A 24066-nucleotide genomic window follows, 5' to 3' on the forward strand; every position below is an offset into this window, starting at 1 on the left:
CCGTAGATAACTAGTCGAGAAGACTATCTTTAGCGTAAATGCGTAAAGTGACCAAGAAAGAAAATAGAAGTTCGACGCAAGCAATCCTTGAAATCCTTCCAAATGTGTATATAGATATATACGGATGGCAGTTACGCTTCTTATTGTTACAACGTTGTTATAACGATATAATTGCCCGACGATGAATAACAGTACCTGTATCGCCTAACAATAGCATCCATAAAATTTTCACATTTCTAACATTTTCTTACAGTTGCGATATCTTTCTTCGTTTACCCACGCGATCAGCGTTCCTCGTCGGCGCGCTCAAAGTCGGGCTCGACGACTCTTACACCGATTGCAATTAATCAACGGGTAGCGGTTATTCGCGCTAGGATCGTTCGCATGTAATAAATTAATATTCTTCACGCTCGCGATCCGAATCGACGTGACACAATTTTCGGTTGCTTCTTCGTCATGAGAAATTTTCGGTCTTCTATCTGACTCTATACAACTGGTATTTTAAAACATGTCGATAAAAACGTACAACTTATTCGCCGTAACATCGTCGAATAAGTTGAATCGCGAGGAATACATATACGCGGTAATTAAAATATCTATAATTCACGCGATTGTCTTTCGACAGACAATTCGATAGAAAACATTCCATGAAAGAAAAAGCTAATTTTACAAAACGAATACCCTGTGTTTACGTGGTACGATTAACATAAATTCAATGAAGCAACGAACGCGTACTCTTCGGGGCAAAAACTAAGAAATGTCTTAAACAAACGATTCTAACTAAATTCTCCTCTTGTCAATTGCTGTATTTCCCAGATACTAACGATACTATTTAAAAGCAAATATACGCTTAGGATACATATGTATATATATAGAGAGAATCTGCTGTTTCCTCCTCTAGAGATACTAAATTGATCCTTGCATAATTGAAACTGAAAACTTATAGATATATATATTCGGCTAAAACTTATGGCGCATCTAATTTCTTCTGTTCGCTTAATTAATTTGAGGTACGTTCGTCCGTGTGATCTATGAAAACTTCCCCTCGTGTGAATAACGTAACGTAATCCTGATGGAGCGGAAATCCTGATAGATCGTTACTCAGCCAATCTGTCTATTGAAGATCTCGGGAATTTTATCGTAGAGGATATCGACTCTGTTGGGCATTCTTCGCTGAACGATCCTTCACTTCGCTCGGGTTGTACATCATTGGTCCCTAAAGATCATCGTTTTCTTGAAAAATAAATTATTAACAACGTCAGATACTCGTTATACGTAAAGAAGTACTGTTAATTCCAGAAAATTTGCTATGCACTATACTCTTACACGATTTCGCCTAAAACAAAATTATATTAAAACGTTATTTTACGTCTTGATAGCTTCAATGCTGAAGATTTATCAAATTTCTATACCGTTCTATTCCTTTGTTCCGTTCGTAGAACTTAGAACTGGCATGATCGTACGCGGTATAAGGTATAAAATGAAAAAGCTTTGCAATTAACGTGTAACGCATACACTGCGAGTAGCCAAGTACCATATGAAACACATCCTTCACCAACCTTTCCCATAGTTTTGCGATTTAAATTTCGCTAGTATAAAGTGCTCAACATAATGAATTTAAGCTTGATTCAAAGGCGAAAGCTATGTAAGTGTGAATTGAGAAAAATAATGATCTCATCTTAAATCTATTTAAAATATAGATTAATAACGATAAATACGATAAATATTATAAGAAAGTCTACCATGTATCATTGTGTAGTATTTATAAGTGATATCACCTCTGGAATGGGTAGTGTTTAATGCCACTGGATTACCTTGTTCTGTGGAAGGAAACGCGGATCCCTCATAGTGTAGCTCTGCACCTCTCGCGATAACGAGCTGGTCGAGCTCCATCGAGAGAACTGTGTGCCAATATACAACACAACAATCTTGTCTCACTAACCGAATACTCGTTCTATTGCTATGATTAGGCATGAAAGTTTGCGAGAACGCAACATCGACCCTATCATTAGTAAAAATATATAAACGCTATTAAAAAACTTATGAATTATATACCTATTAGTTGTTCAGAATCGTTTATGGTCGATATTGCGATTCATCGTCACGTGTAAGAATGCGATATTCTTTATGATAGGTGTGCAATTCAAGTACGAGAATAAATCATGCTGAAAATTATAGTGCATTATTTTAGTGTTCTTTACCATATGTTAGATCGTGAATATAAATCAACCCTTCCTCGCGTACTACTACTACAAAAAAATATGTACAAGCCGAAGGAAAACTTTAAAGCAGCATCAACTTCTACAGCGGTGTTAAAAGGAATAAAGAAACGGAAAAGAATTATAGCTTTTTAAACGAAACACTTGGTTTCCAATCCTATCCATTGGGCTACAACTTGTCTCGAGGTACAAGCCTACAACTGCAACTGGTTGCAATAAACACATACACGAATATTCCACCTAGCATGCCATCCGTGCTACAAGAGAGTTCGTTAAAGTTCACAAACCATGCACGTACAATAAAAACAATGTATAAAATTGATCAAGTAGTCCTTACTATCAGCAACAATTATTATTTGGCTACATCATTCTGCCTCCCCGACTGCTTGCAAAAGAAACATAAAAGAGAGGTGGATTAAACACAGATTTGCAAGAAAGAGAATGTCTATAGTGATGTTGGAGAATCTAGTTGGTTCGATGAATGCTAAAATATAACACAAAAAGCACACGATTTTCAAAAGATGGGAATAAAATATCGTTCGAATAGAAACAAAGTATACTGGCAAATTTATTGTACCTTTTTCGACTATATGTAGACGAACAACCAAAAGAGCACGTAATTTTGATACAAATAAGTTGTACGTACAAAAGTAGCGATTACTTTAAGAGGGCAATAGATAGTTCTGGATAAACAAACAATGCACAAAACTAGGGGAAGTTTTACGGTATGTACAAATTATAGGTACAAATGTAATTATAGAGAACTTTCGCGTGAATGTAACATTTTAACATTACAGTTCCAAAGACACGTTCAAGGTGTGATAAAGCTGCATACCAGCCTACTGCAGCCATAACGTAAAGACAGTAAAATGAGCATGTTCGATGAGTTTTAGATTGTAGAGATATATATAGTTATGAAACTGTATTGTTAATGTTGTCGTATATGTTGTGATGACAGGACACGTTCGCATGTATGTGCGTAGAATTTTCCAAAAATTACTATTTAGTTATAAACATAAACTTACCCCTTGTGATGTATTTTCTGAGATATTTGTCGAAGGTGCAGCCTGTGTTGTCGTGGAAGTTAAAAAGTCGACGGGGGCACTTGGATCGTTGACTGAAAGAATTTGTAACGCGATTAATCAAAGCAAACATTAAGAGACTCGACAAGCTTTTAAAAGTTTACCTGGAGCAGGAATAAATAGTTGAGGTGACGAAGTTGCCATGGGCACCATCGGAGACGTTACTGGAGTTGGTATGTTCGATGGTGGTACGTTACTTTTGGAACCAGCTGGATTCATTACGTCTATATAATTGGCACGCATACTTCTGCCCTTGGGTAATTTAAATTTGTTCACAGCGTTTTCATCGACTGGCGGGAGTGGTTGTTGAGACGGTTGCGGAACTTGTTCCGGTACAGCTGCTCTAAATCCCATATCAGAAGCTTTCGGAGGAGGAGCTAGGGTAGAGGAGCTGTTATCCCCATCTTCGTCTTTGTTCATCCATTTTTTAGCCACAGGATCCCAAACGATCTGTTTAATAGAAATAAGAGATCGAATAAATACTATTCCTTTTCTATGATGAAGTGAAACATAGAGTAACACTTTGATGTATATAAAAGAAGCTAGACTATGGGGCTCAAGTAATATCACTGTGTTAGAAACGATAGTCGAAATGTTAAGCCAGAATATGTCAATAATTCGTTAGCTGTTAATTAAAATGACCGAACATTGAGTTATACTGGCCTTTTCCTCTCCCATCATAAAAGACGTCATTATTACCATAAGTACCCGCGTGAGCCCTTAAGCGACAAAAAAAATATAAAACCGTCTATCATAATCTTTTAATACTTTGCGCAAAGTATGTAACACGTTATGGAAACCTTACCTTCGGATTACTATCATCCGGTAGAATCATTTGGTTCTTTGGTTTTGGAGCAAGCTTGCTAAAGAGGCCACCGAACCATGAACCCCCACTGTTGGAAGGTTTCTTCTCGGTTGGCTTCTCTGTAGCTTTCTTGGCCGAAGCTGTAGGTTTCGAGGATGGCTTCGGTGTCTCAAGTGCATCCAATTCTTCCAAGGGATCGTACTGTTTTCTCGTCGACGGTATCATTGAAATTGGCGGTTGCGATGACTGAAATAAAGTATACGATTCATCATCGCAAAGTTGTTCCAGCAAAGTTGATCACTATTTACCGCGATAGCGTAAATCCATTGTTAATTTATTATCGTACAATGTCAATACATTTTACCGCTGCTCTTAATAGTCAACTATTACACGGTAAATAGTGAAGAACTTTGCTTGCATACAAGTATAATTAATACAAAATAAGACAGAAGCGGTGAAACCATATTTATAGAACAAATATGTCCTTTCGTAATGAATAATAAAAAGGCATATTTTTAAAAATTCAATAAAGTGAATAACATGAGAAACTTTATTGTATATATGTATATATATATATAACATTAACAGACATATATATAAATGATATCTAAAAACCAAGAACAAGTTTTATAATCACGTTCTGTTACTCTGTATCAAATATCTGTCTTAATTACTCATGCCTTCTAGTAACACAAAACGTTATTCGTCGAAAAACGTTCCTTCAAAAGCGGAAGAACTGACTTACGAGGACAATTTGACGTGTTTCGCAATCGCAAATGCGCAATAATATCAAAATTTCAACGCCGAGACACCTAAGAAACACACTATCTCTCTACTTACAATTCGTGGGAGCATCGATATCGTAAGTTTGAGGAATGAATTTTTTTATAGGAACATCTTCGAATTCGGTTAAACAAAGGTTACTAATAGGTTTCACCGGTTGATCTATGGGATAGGTACCACCAAAAACAAGAGGTTTATACCGACACAGTTTGGTGGAATTCTGTGAAGAATTCGAGTAAGACCATGCATCTACCGTGTCGCAGATAACATCTTTCCTTCGAATATGTGGAGCTATTCTAATTACTTTCTTGTCCTCAAAATTACAATATTGTTTCAAAGATTGATTCGTACTTTCAGAATCAGCGCGCGTATCGCTTTTTAAATTGGAATTAAGCTTCGAAATGGTGCCAAAATTTACTTTACTAAATTGGATATCTAAATCAGTGGTTGTCGATAGATTTAAACTATTTTTGTCCATATTCACCGAATTTTTATCGTCGTTATTACTGTCCGTTTTCTTTTTAACTTTACATTTTAAAAATACAGGCGGCTGCGAAGAGGGCGGTTTCACATATCTACCATCTAATTTCTTTATTTTATTTCCCTCTTTCGGGTTGATTTTATTATCTAAGACCATTTTTGGGTAAGTTGCCGTCACTTTTGGATACGTTATCATTTTCCGCAATTTTACAGATCTTTCGTCCGAATTAGCTGATCTAAAGGGATTGGAAATCGACGATGTGCTCGTAGAAACATCGATATTTGAGTTGGAAGAACAAGGCGTGATACATCGTTCTGAATCAGTTAATACTTTGCGTCGTCGTAATGAGTTAACATTGGTGTCATCCAATGACCACTCAGGATCGAGATTACTATCCACAACAGTAAGCACGGAATTACTTACTTCAAGGGTAGGTGTTTTTTCTTCTCTTTCCGCCTGTCCATATGCAAGCATCAAGAAAAAGGTAAAAAAAAAATGTTATTCTTACATTTATACATAAGACTTCTTAAGAACAAGATTTAGATACTATTCTACTGAAAAAAACCAACCACAAGATATCTGGATGTAAAATGTGTACATGCGATTGAGGGTTATAAAAGTATCATAGTTGCACTAATGAGATAAACAACAAAGAGTATAAAACACGACACGTAACGTCTGGATATAGGATTAAAAGCCATATATCGTCATAACATAAATTAGAACGATCGCTTTACCTCATAGTTCCATTTTTCCTGTTGCTGAGAATCATCGATGTCACCTTGCTCCGGGGGATATGACACGTGCGTCGATTGCTGTTGCCAATTAGTGATGGTACTATCGTTCCTTCCGTAATTGCTTTGATAATAGGAGTCTTGATTCCAATAATCCTGCTGCTGCGCCTGTTGGTATTGGCCAGACTCATCGTTACTTCTTGTATACTGCATAGTCTGATCGTACGTGTCTGGTATAGTTGATGGCAGAGATAATGGTTGCCATTCGGATTGCATATCGGTCGTTGTCACCTCCATCATTGACGTCGGTCCATCTCTGTACTCCGATTGAATCGTACTCCACTGCTGCTGTGGCTTCATCTCTTGCACTTCTTGATTTTGCGCATTGTTGCGTGGCTCGGTTTTCGCTTGAGAAGCGTAAACTTCATGCTCGGTTATTTCACCCGTCTGCAACAGAGAAACGTCTTCCCTGTGCTTCATTCGAATGAGAGATAATTATTATTCATACTTATTCTCTCTTCACACTTACATGACATTTACCAACAATTTCAGCCAGATTATTGAACCAAGTTAACGTTGCCGCTTCGTCGATAGAATCTTTGTAAATAGGGTCATGATATCTAATCCTGTCCCCTAGATTATATACCGCGTTTATAAACGATCTTTTGTACTTTGACGGCTCGTTGAAAATATTCACTGAAATTTGTTCTATATATAGCAGAGCTTTTTCTATTAATCCATGATCCACCATTTTCGTAGCCAGGTCGAATTTAAACGTTTGAAGATCTACCAATGTAAATCCTGGCTCGCTAAGATTCCTAGCGTACTCGTATATTTCCGTAAGCATAACGGCTTCCGTGGCGAGGAATGCGTTGTAAGGTTTATGATGGTTCGCACCGAGCAACACAAGTTTCACGTTATTTGCCCCATAGGCACCAAAATCGACTTGTGCAAGTACATAACAAAAATGAGCAGCGTGAATATCTCCTCGCGCGGAAAGTGTATCGCCTAGAGTGGAAATTGAGCGACGATTGATCTCCGGATTAGCAGACGTGTTTGATATAATCATAGCTAAATGAGGTCTCCAGTCGTCCCATCGCGGATCGGATATACCAGTAACGACAGCTGGCACACGGCCAGAGTGAAGTTGATATAAAGTTTGCAATGGATCGTGATATGATAAACTATTAGCGAAACGTGTCATTACGGACGCGTGCGTACGTTTATCCAACTTGCTAGCCAAGAAAAGCGCGTGCCCCCAAAGGCCTTCGTTCATTGCGTACTCTATGTATAAAAGATAATAGAATTAAATGCAAGCTGAATCGCATCGATCCATCGAACGATTATCGACATTACTGGTAATAAAGTATGCTTACCTAACGCATCTTGAACTAATCCATAAAGCAACGTGTTTCGAAATTCATCTGTTACTTGTTCAATGCTCTTCGGTTGCTTACTCTCAGGTTTTTCGGATGTTACTGCACCGTCTTGATTACCTTGAACGCTATCACCGACTGAAACGCTTGATCTTTGTGATATTACCGATTCCCTTCTCGTTGATTCCTGCGATTTCTGCTTATTTATATCGTAAGGATATGCATCTTTGTTTCTGAGTAACAACGCTGCTATATCAACACCGACAACATTCTGAAAAATATGTACATATAATTAAACAAAGGTAGTAGATCCTATGTATATGTATAAACATATATGTCTTACTCCATTTTGTTGAATCAACATAATCATTAATTCATATAAAAGTATATACGAAGCACGATCAACCATCTCTTCGTTCGATGCTGCTCTCTTGATTTTATTCTCACAATACTCGATAATAGTTTTTTTATGGGTAACACCCCTAAATGAATTATTTTAAGGTTAATATAGAGTTAGTACGTGATTAAAATTTAAGCATGCATATTTAATGTATTTAATGTATACTATTTAATATATACTATACCGAAACTAATTTTACATGCATGCGATATAAATAAAAGACAGACGATAAATGAAAATACACATGCTTAGAGTGTAGGTACAATGATTACACTTGCTTAATTAGGGGTCCGGGATAAGTTCGCAAGTCACGTGCTACAGGATCATGTGAAAGTAAGTTGTCCAATCTAAAAATATCTACTTTGGCTCTTTCACCGTCCGATGGATAAGCTGGATGCACGTGTATTAAAGAGCCAATAGAAAAACATCCTAAACATAAAATATTTCTATGATACTCCATTTAGTGCATTCGATTAATTGAAGTCTATAATTAAGAATCCATACCGTGTACATGAGAAACAGAATATTTAGTTGGCGTCATTCGTGCAGAAGTAGTCGTTGAATCTTCGAGCACCGACATCTCGCCCAAAGTTCGTTTATCACCAGTTGTTCTGAAAACGATAATCTTCTTTTGTACATAAACTGAAAGCAGTGGTAACGGAACGAACAATGGAGGAAGCGGGAACTTATAAAAAAAAAAGAAGACAGATCGTTTCTACTACACATTCTACAGATGTAAAAATATTTAAATAAATATTAAATTGCGTATCTAGCGAGGAGTTCTCTATCGTCTACATAAAAAAAGATACTAAATTACTTTCAATAGCAGGTGATTTTTATATTTTCAACATATTTTCTATGCGTGTCGAACCGAGAGAAGATTCTCTCGGTCTCACCTAGTTAAATTTTGATAACTTGTATTCTGTCTTCGTTGTGGACTCCTGGCCCATCCAGGGTACCCGAAATACGGAACATATAATGCTTTGTTTGGCGAGTGGAAGCATGCACTTGGATTTGTAAAAAATCTAATACATAATCGATATTATAAAATCTATAGGAAAGTAGAATTAAAATTTTCCGATCCAATCGTTATTTAAATTTCCCTAGAGTTTACCTTTCATCGCAAGAACTTCGTCCGGAATGAACGCTCGCTCTGTCTTCTGGATAGTTGGTAACGCTACGAGAAATGTGTTGTTGCTGATGTTGATTGGCATAATATTTATGATACCATTCTGAATAAGCAGCAGGATTTGTACGTCGTAAATTTTCAATATACGCGTAATAATTATTGGCATAATGAACGCCATAATCGTATCCAGGGTATCCTATAATACAAAGGAAATTATTTCTTACCTTTTTTTATAGCGAAAGTCCAATTAAATATATAACGAACATACGTACCATTATAAGGATAATAGGGATCTCTCGATCGCATGTAGTATTCTCGGTCTCTATCGTTATAAGAGGATCTACTCGATGGCCTAGACCTATAATAATAATAATAATAATAATAATAATAATAATAATAATAATAATAATAATAATAATAATAATAATAATAATAGTAATAATAGATAAGAATAAAACAAAGCACTATATTAATATCTGCAGCTACTAAAAGCGGTATACCCTCTACTATAAGGATCATCATAGTATTCTCTCCTATAGGGATCTCTTATGTCGTAATCATCGTATCGTCTTGGTCGTCTGTCGTCTCTTCTTCTGTCACGATCAAGATACTCTCGAGAATATCGTGAATCATAGTCTCTAATGTCCCTTTCTCTACGTCGCACCCCATCATCAGGTCTATCCTTCCTACGATCATCGGCTCTTCTTCTGATGTCTCTGTCATCTAAATCTTCTTTAGGTCTATTTCTTCTATCGATTTCTTCTCTCGTGTGTCTATCCAAATCATCTCGACTATGATGCTTGCGATCATCTTCCCGATAAGGGATTTCTCGACGATCGAATTCGTCGCGCGCATTATAAGTTCGATCATTTTCACCTGCACGACGACGATCGTAATAGTAGTCATCGTCGTATTCTCGTTCGCGATCGTAACTGAAAATAAAGCGGTGCGTAAAATCTTAAATTGCCAACTAACTTTTTTGAATCCGTCCAAGTTTAATTGATATTTTAATCTACTAACTACACGCTTTTCCGTTCGTACTCAAATCGTCGCCGTTCCGAACTACTGTCGCGTCGTCTTTCTCTGCTATCGTCTCTACTATTTCCGGAACCTTCATCATCCTCATCTTCGTACGAATCTCTGCGATTCGATCCAGTAGAAACTCCTTGACTTTCGAGCATGGATGCACCAACAGCTTCTTCGCGCTTACTTCTCGAATCACTGATTTGATCCTGTATTGTGGCTAAAATCAAAAGATATGATAGTTAGTAGTTGAAATACATTGAATTTATATAAATATGAAGCTTTTTTTTTATAGCTTATAGAAGCAACTTTATAAGAACCTGTAACTACTCTTCCGTTAGATCTGTCATCTGAGGACTGGGTAATATCATTCGGAGATGCACCACCTGGTATTTGTCTAAGATTCTCATCCGTTTGCTGAGTAGGATCTTCAAGCTCGTTACCTCTACCTGGTACCTCCCGTATCTCACTTGGCTCTAACATAATTTGAGCTTGAGACTGATATCTCTCTTCCCCGGATGGATCATTTCGTGATTGTTGCGGAGGTAGCGATCGTTCTCTACCGGATGGATCGTTCCGACGTTCGAGCGTTTCGGAATCTGATCGCGAAAGCAAAGGAACGTTTCTTTCTTGTCCAGGTGGGACGTCCCGTCTCTCCGATCTGTCAGGTATGTTTCTTAGCTGAATACTTTGCTCTTGACCAGACGGATCATTTCTCCTCGGATCGGACAATCTTTGACCAATTTGAACATACTGTTCCTGTCCAGTAGGGTCATTTCTACGAGGATCGATGGAACTTGATTGTCCAGGTACCTCTCGCAAAAAAGGAATGTCATTAGGCACTTCGTCGTTTTCATCATCTTGACTTGGCGGTGTTGGTTCGTGTTCTTGATGAGAATCGGTCAGTTCTCCGGTTTCCAAAAAGGTATTTCTATCATTCGATGCAAACTCATAATTATCTGGCACCTGTAAAATAATTTCCATTTATTTTTGTTACGCGAAATGAGTTGATTTGCTTCTCATAAAATACCTGTTCCGAATGAAGAATAGAATGAGATCGTACTGATTGTTGGGCGGAGGGCACCTCGATATTATTTATTTCTTGTCTAAAATCTCGCACGCTAACTATTTCCTTAGCAGAATTCAAAATCGGTTTAGGATCATTATCTAATGTTTCCTTATTTATGGAATCTCTGGAACCATATATATCACGTTCTTGTAACGATGGCGCGACTACCTCCAAGTTTACAAATTCTGAGGGCTGCAGAATGTTTTCGTTATTCTCTACATTTTGCTCGGTACTCCATTCTTTAGATGGACGAGAATGATCCTTTGAATACCATGTATTCTCCGCGGAAAGTGGCAACGTATTCTGACTGTACCATTGATCGTATCCGCTCTGCGATATATTATCCGCAGGCTTGATGTTCGACATTTGATATGTACTAAGCGTTGCATGCTCTTGACTAATAGCACTTTGATTATCATTGGAATGAGAATTTTCCGCGCCAAGTACAGAATAGTCTGAAGACAGCCCAGGAATATTAGCAGGTGTAGCGCTGTTATTGGAAGGTGCGTTCTGCGTCCATCCATCCTCGGATGCGGTAGGTTGTACTTCTTTCGATTCATTTGAAGTTTCTAGATGCTTATTCAACTTAGTACCAAGATTCAGCTGTTCTAACTTTGTAGGCAATTCCTCTATCGGATCTTTTTCTAGATTAAAATCATTATTCTCCTGTACGGAAACATTTTCAGAGCTTGCAACCGTTGATACAGTATCAGGGGTAGCAGACATGGTAAGCCGTGAATCGGATAAATGTGGTTTAACAATATTTGATTTTGCATGTACACTGGAATCTTTAGAATTCACAGAGCTTGGAACCAACGAAGACGTGGATCGTTTTCTCTCTTCAAGTTCCATAATTGGCTCTGTTGTTGAAGGAACAGCAGGTAAAGCATGATGGGTTGTACGATTCTGTTGCCATTCATTTGTTGTAATCGCACCAATATTTTCTTGCTTAATGTTTTCTCCTACTAAATTATTATTTTCCTGCTGTTCTTGCAACCATTGTGTCGTATGTGTATCATCCACCTTTTTCCATGACTGGGAAGCATCTGTATTTGGTGTTTGAGACCAAGTATTAGTATTATAAGCCTGTGTTACTTGTTGACTTTGATTAGGTAATGCAGATTCGCGATTCTGAGCATTCCATTGAGAAGTTGGCATAGACCAATTGCTTGCATCGTTTGTATCATTTATGGAATGTTCTTTATTCTCTGTAGAAGGTAAAATGTGCTGATTCGATTTACTCTGTTGCATCGGTGGCATATATGGATTACTCGTGTCGTCTAAATTATGCGCTTCTTTATCCATTTTTTGATCTTGCCAATGACCCGATAAAGTACCCTGATTTCGATAGTTTTGCGTGGCCATTACATTTGTCTGATCGGACTTAATCCAATTGTAATTGCTACCATCCAATGCGGAACGTGATGTTTGATCCTGTTGTTGATTTTGTATACCTGATTTTTGTTGCGAATACAAAATGTTTTGAGATTGCTGCTCGTTTGTCCACTGAGACTGATCGAAATTCATAGATCCAGACTTAGCGGTATCTGTTCGAGGTGGTGGTGGATACTGTTGATATTGCGTATAATTTGAATAAGGTGTAAAAGAATCTGCGTGATGTGGCATTTGTGGTGGTCTATTAGCGACCGTTCCCAGTACCGTTCTCTCTGGTATCGAATTCTGATTGAGCAGATCGGATTTATTACCATTTACATTATGATAATAATGATCTTGAACGGAATTGGTTATCAGCTGTCCTTGAGTGGAATAAGTAGAACCATAATGCTGTTGCTGTTGTTGGTCTTGCTGTGACGGTTGTTGTTGTTGGTTATCCGTTTGTCTGTCAAAATCCCAATTCCATGAATTATTCCAAGGATCATTCGATTGTTTCGCCTGATTCAGAATGATTGGTTGATGTTGAATGGAATCGTTTGATGATACTTCAGACGATATTCTGGACATTGGCATCCACGCATTTTGATTGTGAGCTCCGTATCCTAAACTGTGATCTGCTCTAGACCTGGTTGGTCTAGCTCTATAGGGATTCTGCAAACATATTTTACATGTTAATATCTAATGCAAAATTAACTTAAGTTTTATACAATGCTTTTTAATATTCTACTTACACTCATATTGCTTTTTGAATTAAAACACTTATCTTGTATTTGTATAAAACCTAGAAATAGAAAAATTTCGTATATTGTATTAGTCTGTAAAAGAAATAGTTAAAGGGATTTTGGAAAAAAGGATTTGATTATTGCTATTGTCTTGCAAAACTGTTTATGTTTTGATTAGATATATAGACAACATCGTCACATATGAGCATAAATATTTCAACACCTTGAACAAAAAGCTAAGTTCCAGATATAATTTTATGAAGTATTAATATGTTAATTAAATGCAGAGAAAACTACTTTCACAAAACATATATAGGTCACTAGACATCTATCGTCCACGGTTTTAATAACATATCCCGCGGGTACGTTAAACAATGTAAAAATGCGAGGAGAGGCGCAACGAGACGAAGGAAAAGAAAATTGAGCGTAGAAATTATGGTCGAGATTCGTTCTAAAATATGATATATCCGTTAACACTCGCGATAGCCTGGTCTCGGGAGTAAATTCCTTAAGGTATTTGCACGGTAAAACACAAAATTCCTGTCTAATTATGTAACGAAAATGATGATAGAGCAATATTTAGGTGGAAATAAGATAATTGGTGGACGAGAGAAAGGCAAACGGTGAGAAATTGAGAGGAACGTATCGAAAGTTAGAATACCAGCTGTGATATCCAAGTTAGCGTTCAGGGACCCCTCGTACGTTCACTCACCTAACTTATCGTATCTGGCACTGGTGTCCGTACGCGAATACAAGCATTATTTTTCCCCGGAATACATTCGAATCGTTCCTTCCGGCAGAATCGATCGTTTACCACCGTCGATGAAACGAATACAAAACCAATCGGAATAAATTAGAAAAACACGAACATTTTACGTATATTGCGAGGAGGATGTGGGTTAAGCACGTCACAAATTTTTCTCGTTGACTTTCCACGCGAGCAAAACCACAGACGCGCACCAGCACGGACGCGTTGATCCCAAACGTCAAAGGGACTTACGATGAAATCTCGTTAGATGGCATTGCAATGTCATTGAAAATTTCCTCGAAAGTACGAAATTTCGAAATTCTCCTAATTTTTACACGCCTCTGCGTGAAAGTAAAGCGAAAGGGAAGGTTCTAACGATTTATAGAAATATTTCGAAAGATTTTGTATGCGATAAGATATATTCAGACGCGATAACCGATACGACGCGAGTAAACAGGTAGCTGGGAATAAAAATATATTCTTAATCTATTTTCTAATCAGACTTTTTTTTTTTTATTCATAATTCGTAAAATGATCTCCAACTATTTCAAGTGTTAATAATTAAATTAGTCGCAGAATTTTGGAGACGATTAAGAACCTGGAATGCACACATTTCGAACGTGTTCGGTGAAAAGATTGAAATCGAAGTGTTCCACGGCGACTGACGTGGTATGCCGAGAGTGGACGTTTGACGAATCGGTCATACGGTGGCCAGTTCCGTATAAATGGATCGCAGGTGGTGAACTGTCGTCTGTTTCAGAAGGGTTATCATATTTTTTTTCTACATTTCCAGTGAACGATTTATTTGATCTCTAACAAAATGGTGTTGTTAACGATGATTGCGAGGATAGCAGATGGTTTGCCACTAGCGGCTACTATGCAAGAAGATGAACAGGTTACAAATCTGTTATGATGAAACGTCAATTTACTAATGAACATGACTTGCTCTCTATTTAAATGAATCTTCTGTTACTCTAGGCTCGGTTTATTAAAATGATACGTTAAAATGTTACAATATTTTTAATCGGTATAATATCTATTGTCCGTGTAAAAATAATTCTATCAACTTTGTCTTTAAATTACTACACAACTGTTTTGCACAAGTTGAAATAATAATTTTATTAGTATTTTTAATTGATATTATACGAATGTTATTATTAATTACTTTTAGAGCGGAAGAAGTATCTTGGAATATCAGAATCAGGCGAAAATGTTATTTAGAAAACTTGGACCTCAGTCTCCAGCTAGATGTACCATAGAAACAGGACCATATTTATTCCAGTAAGTTTTCCTCCTCGCGTTATAATTCCTAAACTGTTTATTGATGAATAATTCATTGCTAATGTAATTTAACAGTTATTTAATAGAAAATGAAGTGTGCTATTTGGTATTGTGCGAGAGGAATTACAGTAAAAGAGTGGCTTATAGTTATCTCGAGGACATAGCGCAAGAATTTCATTCTTTGTATGGCAAACGAGTGAATACAGTTACAAGGCCCTACAGTTTCATTGAATTCAGTATGCATCTTTCCTTCTTATACTTTTATGTAATTTAATTCGTGTGGTGTGTGCAAATAAATTATACCGTCTGTTATCTCAGATACATATATTCAAAAAGCCAAGAAAGTCTTTTTGGATGGTAGATCAAGAAGAAATATGAATGCACTTAGCACTCAATTACAAGATGTGCAAAGAATCATGGTTCAAAACATAGATGATGTCTTGCAAAGGGGTACAGTCCTTTCAGGTAATATTATCGTTTACACTTAAATAATACTTTTAGCACGGGTAACTTTTTTTATTGAGCTATGATTTATTTTACAGAGTTAGACACAAAGACACAAAATTTGTCCATGTTATCGCAAAAATATAAAAAAGATGCGACTCACTTAAATAGCAAGTCTTTGTATGTAAAGGCAGTTGCTGGGCTTGTCGCATTTTTGGTCTTCCTACTATACTTTTTTATTCTTTAGTTGTTCAATTTATTTAATAAATTGAATAACACCGTGTAAAGACTACCTATGTTTTTAATCATTCTGGGTTTTCGAGATTAGCAGATAGTTTTCACTACAAATTTACTTTTCCATACGTTCTATTTAAACTTTTTAGTGTTTACCTATTATTACAATGTACATAAATTGTATTCAGGGAAAAACTAGTTGCAGGGAATACTGATATCATTCAAAACATTCTGTCACTTATTGTCATGTAATAAATACAATAATTGTTTACATAAATAGTATCGTGTATCGTCGTCCTTGTTTCAATATAATGCAATATATATTATAACAATTTTATCCAAAAATGAAAGACAATATGTACAGCCAAAATTATGTTAAAAATGAAGTCAATTTTACTAACTTATTTAAAGGCTGAGAATTAGTTTTGTATTCCTATTTAAGGATGTATTTCATTATGTATATTGTTTTACATAATTTACAAAATTCTTAATAATTTACACATTGAAATTTATTATATTTACTCTTGTGATTGTATATTATGCTCTAATATATAAGTAGTCATATATATTTACTTTCTTGGGAGAGGAATCAATGAAATTGTTATAGTTAATTTAAGTTATCATTAATATTATTTTATTTATACGCCATTCGATTGTACTAAATCATTAAAATATTGTACTTACAATAAAAAAAGACTTGAATTTGTACATTTATTTAATAGAAAGGGTAAGCCTTTTAAGTCGCGCATCAGTATTTTAAAATTTGCGATACGAAGTAATTTATTGTTCCATTTTAATTAATTTGTCATAGTTGGGTATATTCAGATTTGATAAACATCCGTTTGTTTTATCGTCAGATGGTTTTTCATCCTCAGATTCTGAAAATTCAGAATTAAAAAAGTAATTTGTAGTTGTATTGTTTTCTTTAACAGTCATTCCATTATGTGTACGTTTGTTCTTCCTTGACATATAGCTATTACTAGCCATATATTTCGAACCATTCATATTGTCTTCATCGTCTGGAAAATTTTACAATATATTGTCTAGAGGTAATAATATAAAAGACAATAATAATATATAATCAAACATACCGCTATCTATAATTTCGTACATATATGAATGATCTTTCAAAATGATATATATTATTGGAAATTCTATTATAGTTTTCTTTTCTAAATTTTCTTTTAATGTCAGTGCAATGTCCAATTCATAAAACCTGTATATTAATATATTATTTAGTAATTCATATAAAATATATATATATATAAATAACTTAAAACACAGGATCAATACTTGCTTAAGATCTGACTTTACAACTTTTTCTGCTTTCAAAAGCACTTTTATTCCAGGCAAGCCTGCAGCTTGATAAAATTGTAATCTATCATTTAAACACATTCTTAAATTTAATTCCTCTATATCAGTCTTATTTGCCAATGATTTAACAGGATCTAAAATCTCTTCTACGAGGACAGCTAATCTCGTGGATTCTAAAGCCCTATAATTTATAAAATTAATTATACATTTTTCAATAGTTTTATTGCAATTTATTGTATATTTTAGTAGTTTTATTCTAATTCATTTTATATTTGCCGCTTTAGAGGTAAGAGAGAGAAAGATATGTAAGAAAGCTATAAGAAAGAGTGAGACAGATGCTACCGACCTTACTCGAGAACCCGTGGCGCCATCTCTGTGAAAAGTGCTCAAACTGGTCGCTCAGCGGTACCGACAGCGAAGTAAACTACTGAGAACTACTAGCGCCATCTCTTAGGGGAGTGCTGAAACTAGTCGGCAATTAGTTTCAGTACTTTCCGCAGAGATGGCGCTAGTAGTTCTCAGTAGTTTACTTCACTGTCGGTACCGCTGAGCGACCAGTTTGAGCACTTTTTACAGAGATGGCGCAACGGGTTCTACAATGGAGCCGATATCTTCTGTCTCACTCTTTCCTATAGCTTTCGTATATATCTTTCTCTCTCTTATCTCTAAAGCGGCAAATATAAAATAAATTAGAATAAAACTACTAAAATATACAATAAATTACAATAACTATTGAAATATACAAAATGCATGGTGGTGCACTGCATGATATGCTGATGGCCCAGAACATTGTGTTATCACGTGCCATCATAATACTCTTACTATGACAAAATTGTGTTGTTAAGGGAGATACTACCTTTTTGTAACCCATTTTGTACACTCTGCTTGAGGGAAAATCCATTCTATTCTCCAATATAGTTGGTTAGTTTTCCAATTTAAAAATGTTGTATTATTTTTATGTCTACTAAAGTGTTGCGGCATAAATTGTAAATTGGTGTTTCTTTTAAATGCAGCCGTTTTTAATTTATTTAGATGCTATAAAGGTAATTTATATTTAGAATATAGACAAGAGTTAAAGTTAAACGAGGAAAATGATTGCTTCAACAAACCATTGGTAAATTTAATTGCCGTGTACATTTTTTTAATGGATCCCTTTTCAATTGATCAACTCTTCTGTCTACTTCCTCGAGAAGTCTATAGTCTATCAAATAAATGCTGTTAATTTTTGAAATCCTTGAAATGGATTGATGGGCTTCGTGTACACTTACCACTTAAAATGTCTAAATCCGTAAATGATTTTAATGATATAAATTTTGTCTTGTCTCGAATACCGTCACATTCCAATTCTTTTTTGTGAATGTTCACACACTGAAGACAACAAGTCCTAACCTCACATTTTGGGCACGTGTATTTTGCTTTACTCGCACCGCACACTTCGCAATCTTCAATCCTGCAAAAGAAACAATATTAACTGTAATTCATATGGATTGAGAAGCAAAAACGATAATCAGCATTATTTTAACACAATACTGTAATCAATTACTTAATTGTATCATACTTGTCATCACTGGATGTCGCCATGTTGTTATCTTATGAGCGAAATATCCAATTCGTTAGTATAAAATATAAATCACTTTTATAGTTATAAAAATATCTTATGTACATTATGTGTGCTTATAATTATTTTATTCAATTATTGTACATACAAATACACTAAGGAACAAACATTAATACAATAAATATTATTATATTGTAAGTTTTATTTACTTATATTTCCTTACAGGTATTAATAGATACTGTATATAAGAGTGTTAATTTCTTGTAGAAAGTTAACATCGTAAATATATATGTACATCAAAATATTGATAACTTTGCCCTGTTCTTCCGTTGGTCTTGTTCAGCAGCAATACTTTTTTCAGATGCTCTTAAACCAATAAGTTCCGTTTGTTTCTCGTTATACTTCAGTATAATGTTATTATAATGAACGCTTCCTTTCGCATGCCTTGCTAATGATTCTTTCAATTTCATCGATTCCCGTTCTAATCTTAAAATATTTTCCCCAATTTGCAAGCTTGCTACATTTAATTGCCGATTTGATTCTGTTTTAAGGTTACTTTTAGTTTTCGAAATATTGTTCTGCGACTCGGTTTTAGCTGGAAAGAATTGTTTACTCAGACTTAGGGCAACATTCAACACATAACACGTAGTACATGATATAATAATATTTTCCTAACGTACGTTTATCACCTATGGTTGCATTAATGAAATTAAATACATTTTTTTGCTCTCGCTCTTTTTCTCTCTGATACTGTTTTTCCCTTTGTTGTTCTAATTTTTGTTGCTGTTTTCGCATTCTACGTTCTACGGAAAATAGATTTTCATCTCCACCAGCATTTTCACGCAATTCCATACAATGATCTAAAAATAATTTTCCTTTTATTTGGAATGTTTGTCCAGATATACATTGATACGTGTTTGTAATATATAGACGTACCCAAAGATTTACCAGCTGGCAGTATTGTTGCTTCAACTGGTTCTACCCTACCATCTGAATGCTTTCCAAGACCAGTGCCAATTACATAGCCCATTTGAGCCATTAATTTGCTACCTATACCACGTGTGTGTTTCTCCCAGTTTCCTAATGGTGCGTTACTTTCTACCGTAAGAACCGATTTATGAACTATATCTTCTTTAAAGTATCCCGTTGAATCGCTTTCGCTATCACTATCCTCAGACGTATCTGACATTTCCAATTCTGCGTCACCTTTGATAAAAAGTACGTGAAATAAATATTTAAAAAGATTAAATTCGAATGTATAATTATTTTGTACAATACGTACCAAGAGGTAAGAGATCTGGCAAAAAAACTTCTGTAATGTTACCATTTGCTTCGAATTTAACTCTATACAAATCTCCTTCCTTCTCTGGCATCTTCAGTACAACACACCTATGCCATAATTGATTACTTTGCTTGGCCAGTACTCTACTACCCATTTTTATATTTTGAAAATCGGGTTCTCTGCAAAAAGGGATACCATACGTGCCTTTGCGTTTTGTATACATGTCTTATGTTAATTAACCATCGATCGATTTACCTGTACTCTTGTATACTAGATAAGGGTACCAATTCTCCGTGTGAGAATCTACAATCTTCATCGGAGAATTTACATTTCCCATCCAAATAATAAGGACAAGGAAGCATTTCTTTATGCGTCGGATTTAGAAATAACACTCTGACCTAAACGATAGTTTACAGTTATTAACGATCATTTTAACTCTACTTCTGATTAATCTTTTCTCTACCTTTATATCTTGCATATTTTTTATTCCCATATTATCATTGCGATGAACAGAGCATATCATAGCATTATGATAACCAATGCCTCCCCAACTGCTACCATGAGGCGCTCTACATTTCATGCCTTCAAGCTGCCTCAACTCTTCCTACAAGATGAACTTGCACCGTATAATTGTGTCATATCTATTCCCTACAGAATACTTGCATACTGACTTCTATGTTATTTGAAGCTCCGTCATCTTGTTTATCCTGCTCATTACTCTCAGAGTCATTTGAAGTTTTCTCCAGTTCTGCCTAATGAATTTACATCAAAGAAAATGTCATACGATTCTTATTTCTCTGACTTTATACAATTTGATCGCTTGAAAAAAGAAAGAAAAAAGAATTACCTTAAACAAGGCATATTCCTTTGCCAACGGATCATCGATGTCATCATCGTCATCATCATCGTCATCTAAATCTTCGCTGGACGTTTCGACACCTTGTAAGCTTTCTTTCGTTAACGTAATAAGTTCTTGTATGTCTGATTGTAAACTTAACAAATTCTCTCTATCTGGTTCCTGCGTAGTCACGGCTAGGGTTGCCTGAACTTGAGCTAACTAATACGCAAATAAATGTTTACGAAACAAAAATTAAGCTTACTATCTTAAATGAATAAACAGATACGCGTCACAATTGTCCACGTAAGGTTATATTATCTGCTCGTAAAACGTCAATATAAACTCTTATCTATACCTGTTGTTCATATTGTGCGATCGCTTCCCTCAAACTTTCCGCGTCTGTCATATTATCCTGCGTTGTCTAATCCTTTACCGAGTTACGAATAATTGAAGCAGTACACTTCCGAAAAATAGTTTTGACAGATTACATGAGTAGTTTACATTCGGATACTCTTTCCGTTCTCTATAATTTAACGATCGTAGCCAAGTGTCGGTACCAATATTAAAACGACCCAGTTTAAAAACCCTAAACAACAATGTCCATTACGTGGCGACATCTCAGTTGGATTTTTATCAATTACTTACGAAATAAATAGCCAATGCTTAACAATCTTCTATATATATATGTAGGCTTAAAGTTTACAGCGTTGAGAATAAAACCTTGGACGTATTTACAGTATTAATTTATTAGACGCGCTACAAATATAATTGTATACGTGCATACGTACCCAAATAATCGGGGGAAATTTGGCGGAGAGAGTGGCAGCACCCAACGCCACGGTAGCGCAGGTGGCAGCGCGTAAGTCTCATAATCTTAAGGTCGTGAGTTCGAACCTCACCCGTGGCAGTTTCTTTTTTTCTTAATCGTATACGAATCAATTTTTCGCGGTATCTCCCCTACCACTGTTAAATCGATAAAAATTGCGTCGCTCGTTCTCCGTAAAATATTTTTTCAGTATTTTACGTGCGAATAAGCAGAACTCACAAGGATACGATAAATGCAATGTTCGCGAGCAAACATTAAATTGTTGCCGCGAAAAAGAAATGATAAATTGGTATGGAATCGAATGCGAGAAAGAACCGCGTGGGGTGGGTGGGTCGACGCGCGACTTTACGAACGAGAAAGGGAGCAAGAGACAATTATGCAAATGTAACACTCGCCGGAGGGACTCGAGGCTTCTTGGAATTGAAACGTGGAAGTTAAAACGAGTTGTGAATTGTTTGCTGCCCTTTAGCGATACCACAATTTGCAAGCAAACAGCCCATTAAGCTGAAGCTGGTGTATCTTCTGCGTTCGCACGGCGGATAGGTGTTGCGACCCTCCCCCTGGAATAAATCCACGAAAAACGACGCGTTCTTTGGTCACGCCTTGTCTTCGCTGGTCAACGAAACGGGTATCGTCCCGTTAAATTGATCGTGTACGCTTTTCCAGCACGTATCGCAGAGAAACAGCGATTGTTCGGTTTGCTCGCACTTATCGTATTTTCAGGGTGATTATGCGCCCGTGGGTATCGGCGAGCCGTGGCAGAAAATGAGAGAAAAGGGAAAAAGTTGCGGCCGGGAGAAGAGAGAGGCGGATCCGCGTTTTCGCGGGTTATTTTATGCAGACGCTATGCATCCGTTACGTATAAATGCAGAGAGACGCGGCCCGGTTTGCAGGTGCACAGCAGGCTCGTTGCAAGCGCGGTTGATTCCGCGTTGATTCAGGCCGTATTCAGTACATCGAGCCCCGCGATGAAAAGGCGTTCCGCTTTCTGAATATATTCCAATTAAAAAGTCGGAGCTTCGTTACACTCGGCCCTGCCCCCGTGCACCCTGCACCTTGCACCCTCTACCCTCGCCTCTCTCTGTTTTTCGCTTCCTCTCTTCCTCCGCTCTCATCCTTTCTGCTCGCGATTCCATCTTCCTTCCCCTTTTACTTCTGCTTTTTGCCTTCCACCAACGCGGGACTCGCGATCCCTTTTCGTCAGCCGTCCTGCCCTCCTCCCCGCCCTTCGATACTTCCAAGCCCCTTTCTCCTCCACGGTTTCTCCAGCAATTACTCCGCTGCTTTTTTTTTTCTCGGAAAAATTAGAAATGCCCAGCCTCGTTCGCTTTCTTCGTCCTTCCTCTCCTCCTTTTCGCGTTCACCTCACCCCTTTTGCTCATTTTTGATTTATCGCCGTCCACGGCTATCTTTTGCTTTCTTTTGCTACTTCGATCCTGTCTTCTCGAGAAGACAGAGAAGAAAAGCTCGATTTCGAAGATGCACGGATCGGTTCTCCTCTCTCTTCCGACGGTTCTCCGTGAAGTATTTAACGACGCCGCTCTCGAAGGGTAGGAGGGCGGCACGCATCGTGAAACTGAAGAGGGATAAGAAGCGCGTGTCCAAGTGCCAACACGACCTTACTCACGTATGCACACGCGTCTACGGTTATTCGCTCAACGACAATACGCACGTGGCCGAGTGCACGCGAGGCTGCCTCTCTTCTGTCCCAGGATACCTCGTTCGAGTCCCTGACTGTGCGACTCTTTGCCCGAGATCCACCAGGAGATCCTTGATCGTGGCCGTTTCAACGCAGAATAGTCGCCTCGCGTAGAAGCAATAACAGGGCGTTTATGCGATTGAAACGCACTCGAACGTACCAGACCAGATCGGTGTCCGTCTTTTCTCACCGCTCGTGAAACCAATTACTTCTCGATTTCTCTGATCACCACCCAATCGCCTTCTCGAAATCTTCTCTCGTTACTCTTTAAAAAGAAAAAGAACGTTGCGTCGATGCTCGTGACACGTGAGTCAATTTAAGAACGCGTTAAAAGGCGAAATTAGAAACGCGCGAGAAGATGAAGGAACATCAGAGGCGACAATACGCGCGGCAGGAAATTATTTCGAATAATATGCTATTCATTATGACGAAGTAATTACGCGTGAGGGATTCGTGGTCTCCTCGGCGGGCGGTGCGATGGCCGCGTCGCGAACGGAAAGAAGCAGAAGAAGATAAAATGGGGGGTCGCAAGAATTTCTTCCTTCACTCGCGTGATTTCACGCTCGGCAAGATGCATCTGCGTTCCCTTTTTTTTATTATTCGAGGAGCAGCCGCTGAGAGTCT

The 24066-nt window shown here is 37.0% G+C and overlaps 4 protein-coding genes and 1 non-coding gene across 7 annotated transcripts; 2 read left to right on the plus strand and 3 right to left on the minus strand.

The window, feature by feature from the left end:
- Positions 1-366: 366 nt before the first annotated feature.
- Sec16 (endoplasmic reticulum export factor secretory 16) lies at positions 367-13900 on the minus strand. Of its 3 annotated transcripts, XM_076899739.1 has the most exons (20): positions 13880-13899; positions 13228-13277; positions 11063-13147; positions 10353-10998; positions 10030-10252; positions 9510-9941; positions 9282-9367; positions 8995-9205; positions 8385-8491; positions 8153-8309; positions 7824-7962; positions 7481-7751; positions 6634-7388; positions 6108-6551; positions 5794-5826; positions 4107-4352; positions 3406-3751; positions 3245-3336; positions 1815-1901; positions 367-1216 (listed from the first exon to the last, which is right to left on the minus strand). In XM_076899739.1, exons 2-20 carry the CDS (start codon positions 13231-13233, stop codon positions 1136-1138), a joined length of 6447 nt encoding a protein of 2148 aa, XP_076755854.1. In that variant the 5' UTR covers positions 13234-13277; positions 13880-13899; the 3' UTR covers positions 367-1135. The 3 variants fall into 3 exon arrangements, with proteins under 3 accessions (XP_076755854.1, XP_076755853.1, XP_076755855.1); XM_076899738.1 differs by lacking the exons at positions 367-1216; positions 1815-1901; positions 3245-3336; positions 3406-3751; positions 4107-4352 and having other exon boundaries at positions 4674-5826; positions 13880-13900; XM_076899740.1 differs by lacking the exons at positions 367-1216; positions 1815-1901; positions 3245-3336; positions 3406-3751; positions 4107-4352 and having other exon boundaries at positions 4676-5826; positions 8159-8309; positions 13880-13900.
- A 671-nt stretch (positions 13901-14571) lies between these two features.
- On the plus strand, positions 14572-16239 carry Sec22 (vesicle-trafficking protein SEC22). The gene is made up of 5 exons (XM_076899115.1): positions 14572-14861; positions 15138-15247; positions 15323-15483; positions 15566-15712; positions 15790-16239. Exons 1-5 carry the CDS (start codon positions 14787-14789, stop codon positions 15936-15938), a joined length of 642 nt encoding a protein of 213 aa, XP_076755230.1. The 5' UTR covers positions 14572-14786; the 3' UTR covers positions 15939-16239.
- A 379-nt stretch (positions 16240-16618) lies between these two features.
- Positions 16619-18820, minus strand: LOC143426398 (box C/D snoRNA protein 1). The gene is made up of 7 exons (XM_076899837.1): positions 18798-18820; positions 18508-18689; positions 18349-18440; positions 18096-18274; positions 17223-17420; positions 17017-17141; positions 16619-16944 (listed from the first exon to the last, which is right to left on the minus strand). The coding sequence occupies exons 1-7, from the start codon at positions 18818-18820 to the stop codon at positions 16706-16708; spliced, it is 1038 nt and encodes a 345-aa protein (XP_076755952.1). The 3' UTR covers positions 16619-16705.
- Positions 18821-18981: 161 nt separating this feature from the next.
- LOC143426545 (zinc finger CCCH-type with G patch domain-containing protein) lies at positions 18982-21429 on the minus strand. Its single transcript, XM_076900107.1, has 9 exons — positions 21273-21429; positions 20927-21136; positions 20751-20831; positions 20543-20683; positions 20335-20477; positions 20080-20258; positions 19734-20003; positions 19478-19657; positions 18982-19392 (listed from the first exon to the last, which is right to left on the minus strand). The coding sequence occupies exons 1-9, from the start codon at positions 21321-21323 to the stop codon at positions 19094-19096; spliced, it is 1554 nt and encodes a 517-aa protein (XP_076756222.1). The 5' UTR covers positions 21324-21429; the 3' UTR covers positions 18982-19093.
- A 322-nt stretch (positions 21430-21751) lies between these two features.
- Trnam-cau (transfer RNA methionine (anticodon CAU)) lies at positions 21752-21824 on the plus strand. Its single transcript has one exon. It is a non-coding gene; the product is annotated as a tRNA-Met (tRNA).
- The last annotated feature ends 2242 nt before the right edge of the window (positions 21825-24066 follow it).

The sequence above is a fragment of the Xylocopa sonorina genome, chromosome 8 (assembly GCF_050948175.1).
Source record: "Xylocopa sonorina isolate GNS202 chromosome 8, iyXylSono1_principal, whole genome shotgun sequence".
Taxonomy (NCBI): Eukaryota; Metazoa; Arthropoda; class Insecta; order Hymenoptera; family Apidae; genus Xylocopa; species Xylocopa sonorina.

Coding starts and splice junctions, on each gene's coding strand:
- LOC143426398 (XM_076899837.1), bottom strand. CDS start 18,820: ATGGCGACATCCAGTGATGACAA. Junction 17,142..17,222: donor GTTGTAAAGTCAGATCTTAA/GCAAGTATTGAT, acceptor ATTAATATACAG/GTTTTATGAATTGGACATTG. Junction 16,945..17,016: donor GTACGAAATTATAGATAGCG/GTATGTTTGATT, acceptor AAAATTTTCCAG/ACGATGAAGACAATATGAAT.
- LOC143426545 (XM_076900107.1), bottom strand. CDS start 21,323: ATGACAGACGCGGAAAGTTTGAGGGAAGCGATCGCACAATATGAACAA. Junction 20,478..20,542: donor AAAATATGCAAGATATAAAG/GTAGAGAAAAGA, acceptor ACTATCGTTTAG/GTCAGAGTGTTATTTCTAAA. Junction 19,393..19,477: donor TGCAACCATAGGTGATAAAC/GTACGTTAGGAA, acceptor AATTCTTTCCAG/CTAAAACCGAGTCGCAGAAC.
- Sec16 (XM_076899738.1), bottom strand. Junction 8,492..8,994: donor CGAAGTTCTTGCGATGAAAG/GTAAACTCTAGG, acceptor TATCGTTTTCAG/AACAACTGGTGATAAACGAA. Junction 8,310..8,384: donor TTCTGTTTCTCATGTACACG/GTATGGATTCTT, acceptor TTTTATGTTTAG/GATGTTTTTCTATTGGCTCT.
- Sec22 (XM_076899115.1), top strand. CDS start 14,787: ATGGTGTTGTTAACGATGATTGCGAGGATAGCAGATGGTTTGCCACTA. Junction 15,248..15,322: donor ACAGGACCATATTTATTCCA/GTAAGTTTTCCT, acceptor GTAATTTAACAG/TTATTTAATAGAAAATGAAG. Junction 15,484..15,565: donor CTACAGTTTCATTGAATTCA/GTATGCATCTTT, acceptor CTGTTATCTCAG/ATACATATATTCAAAAAGCC.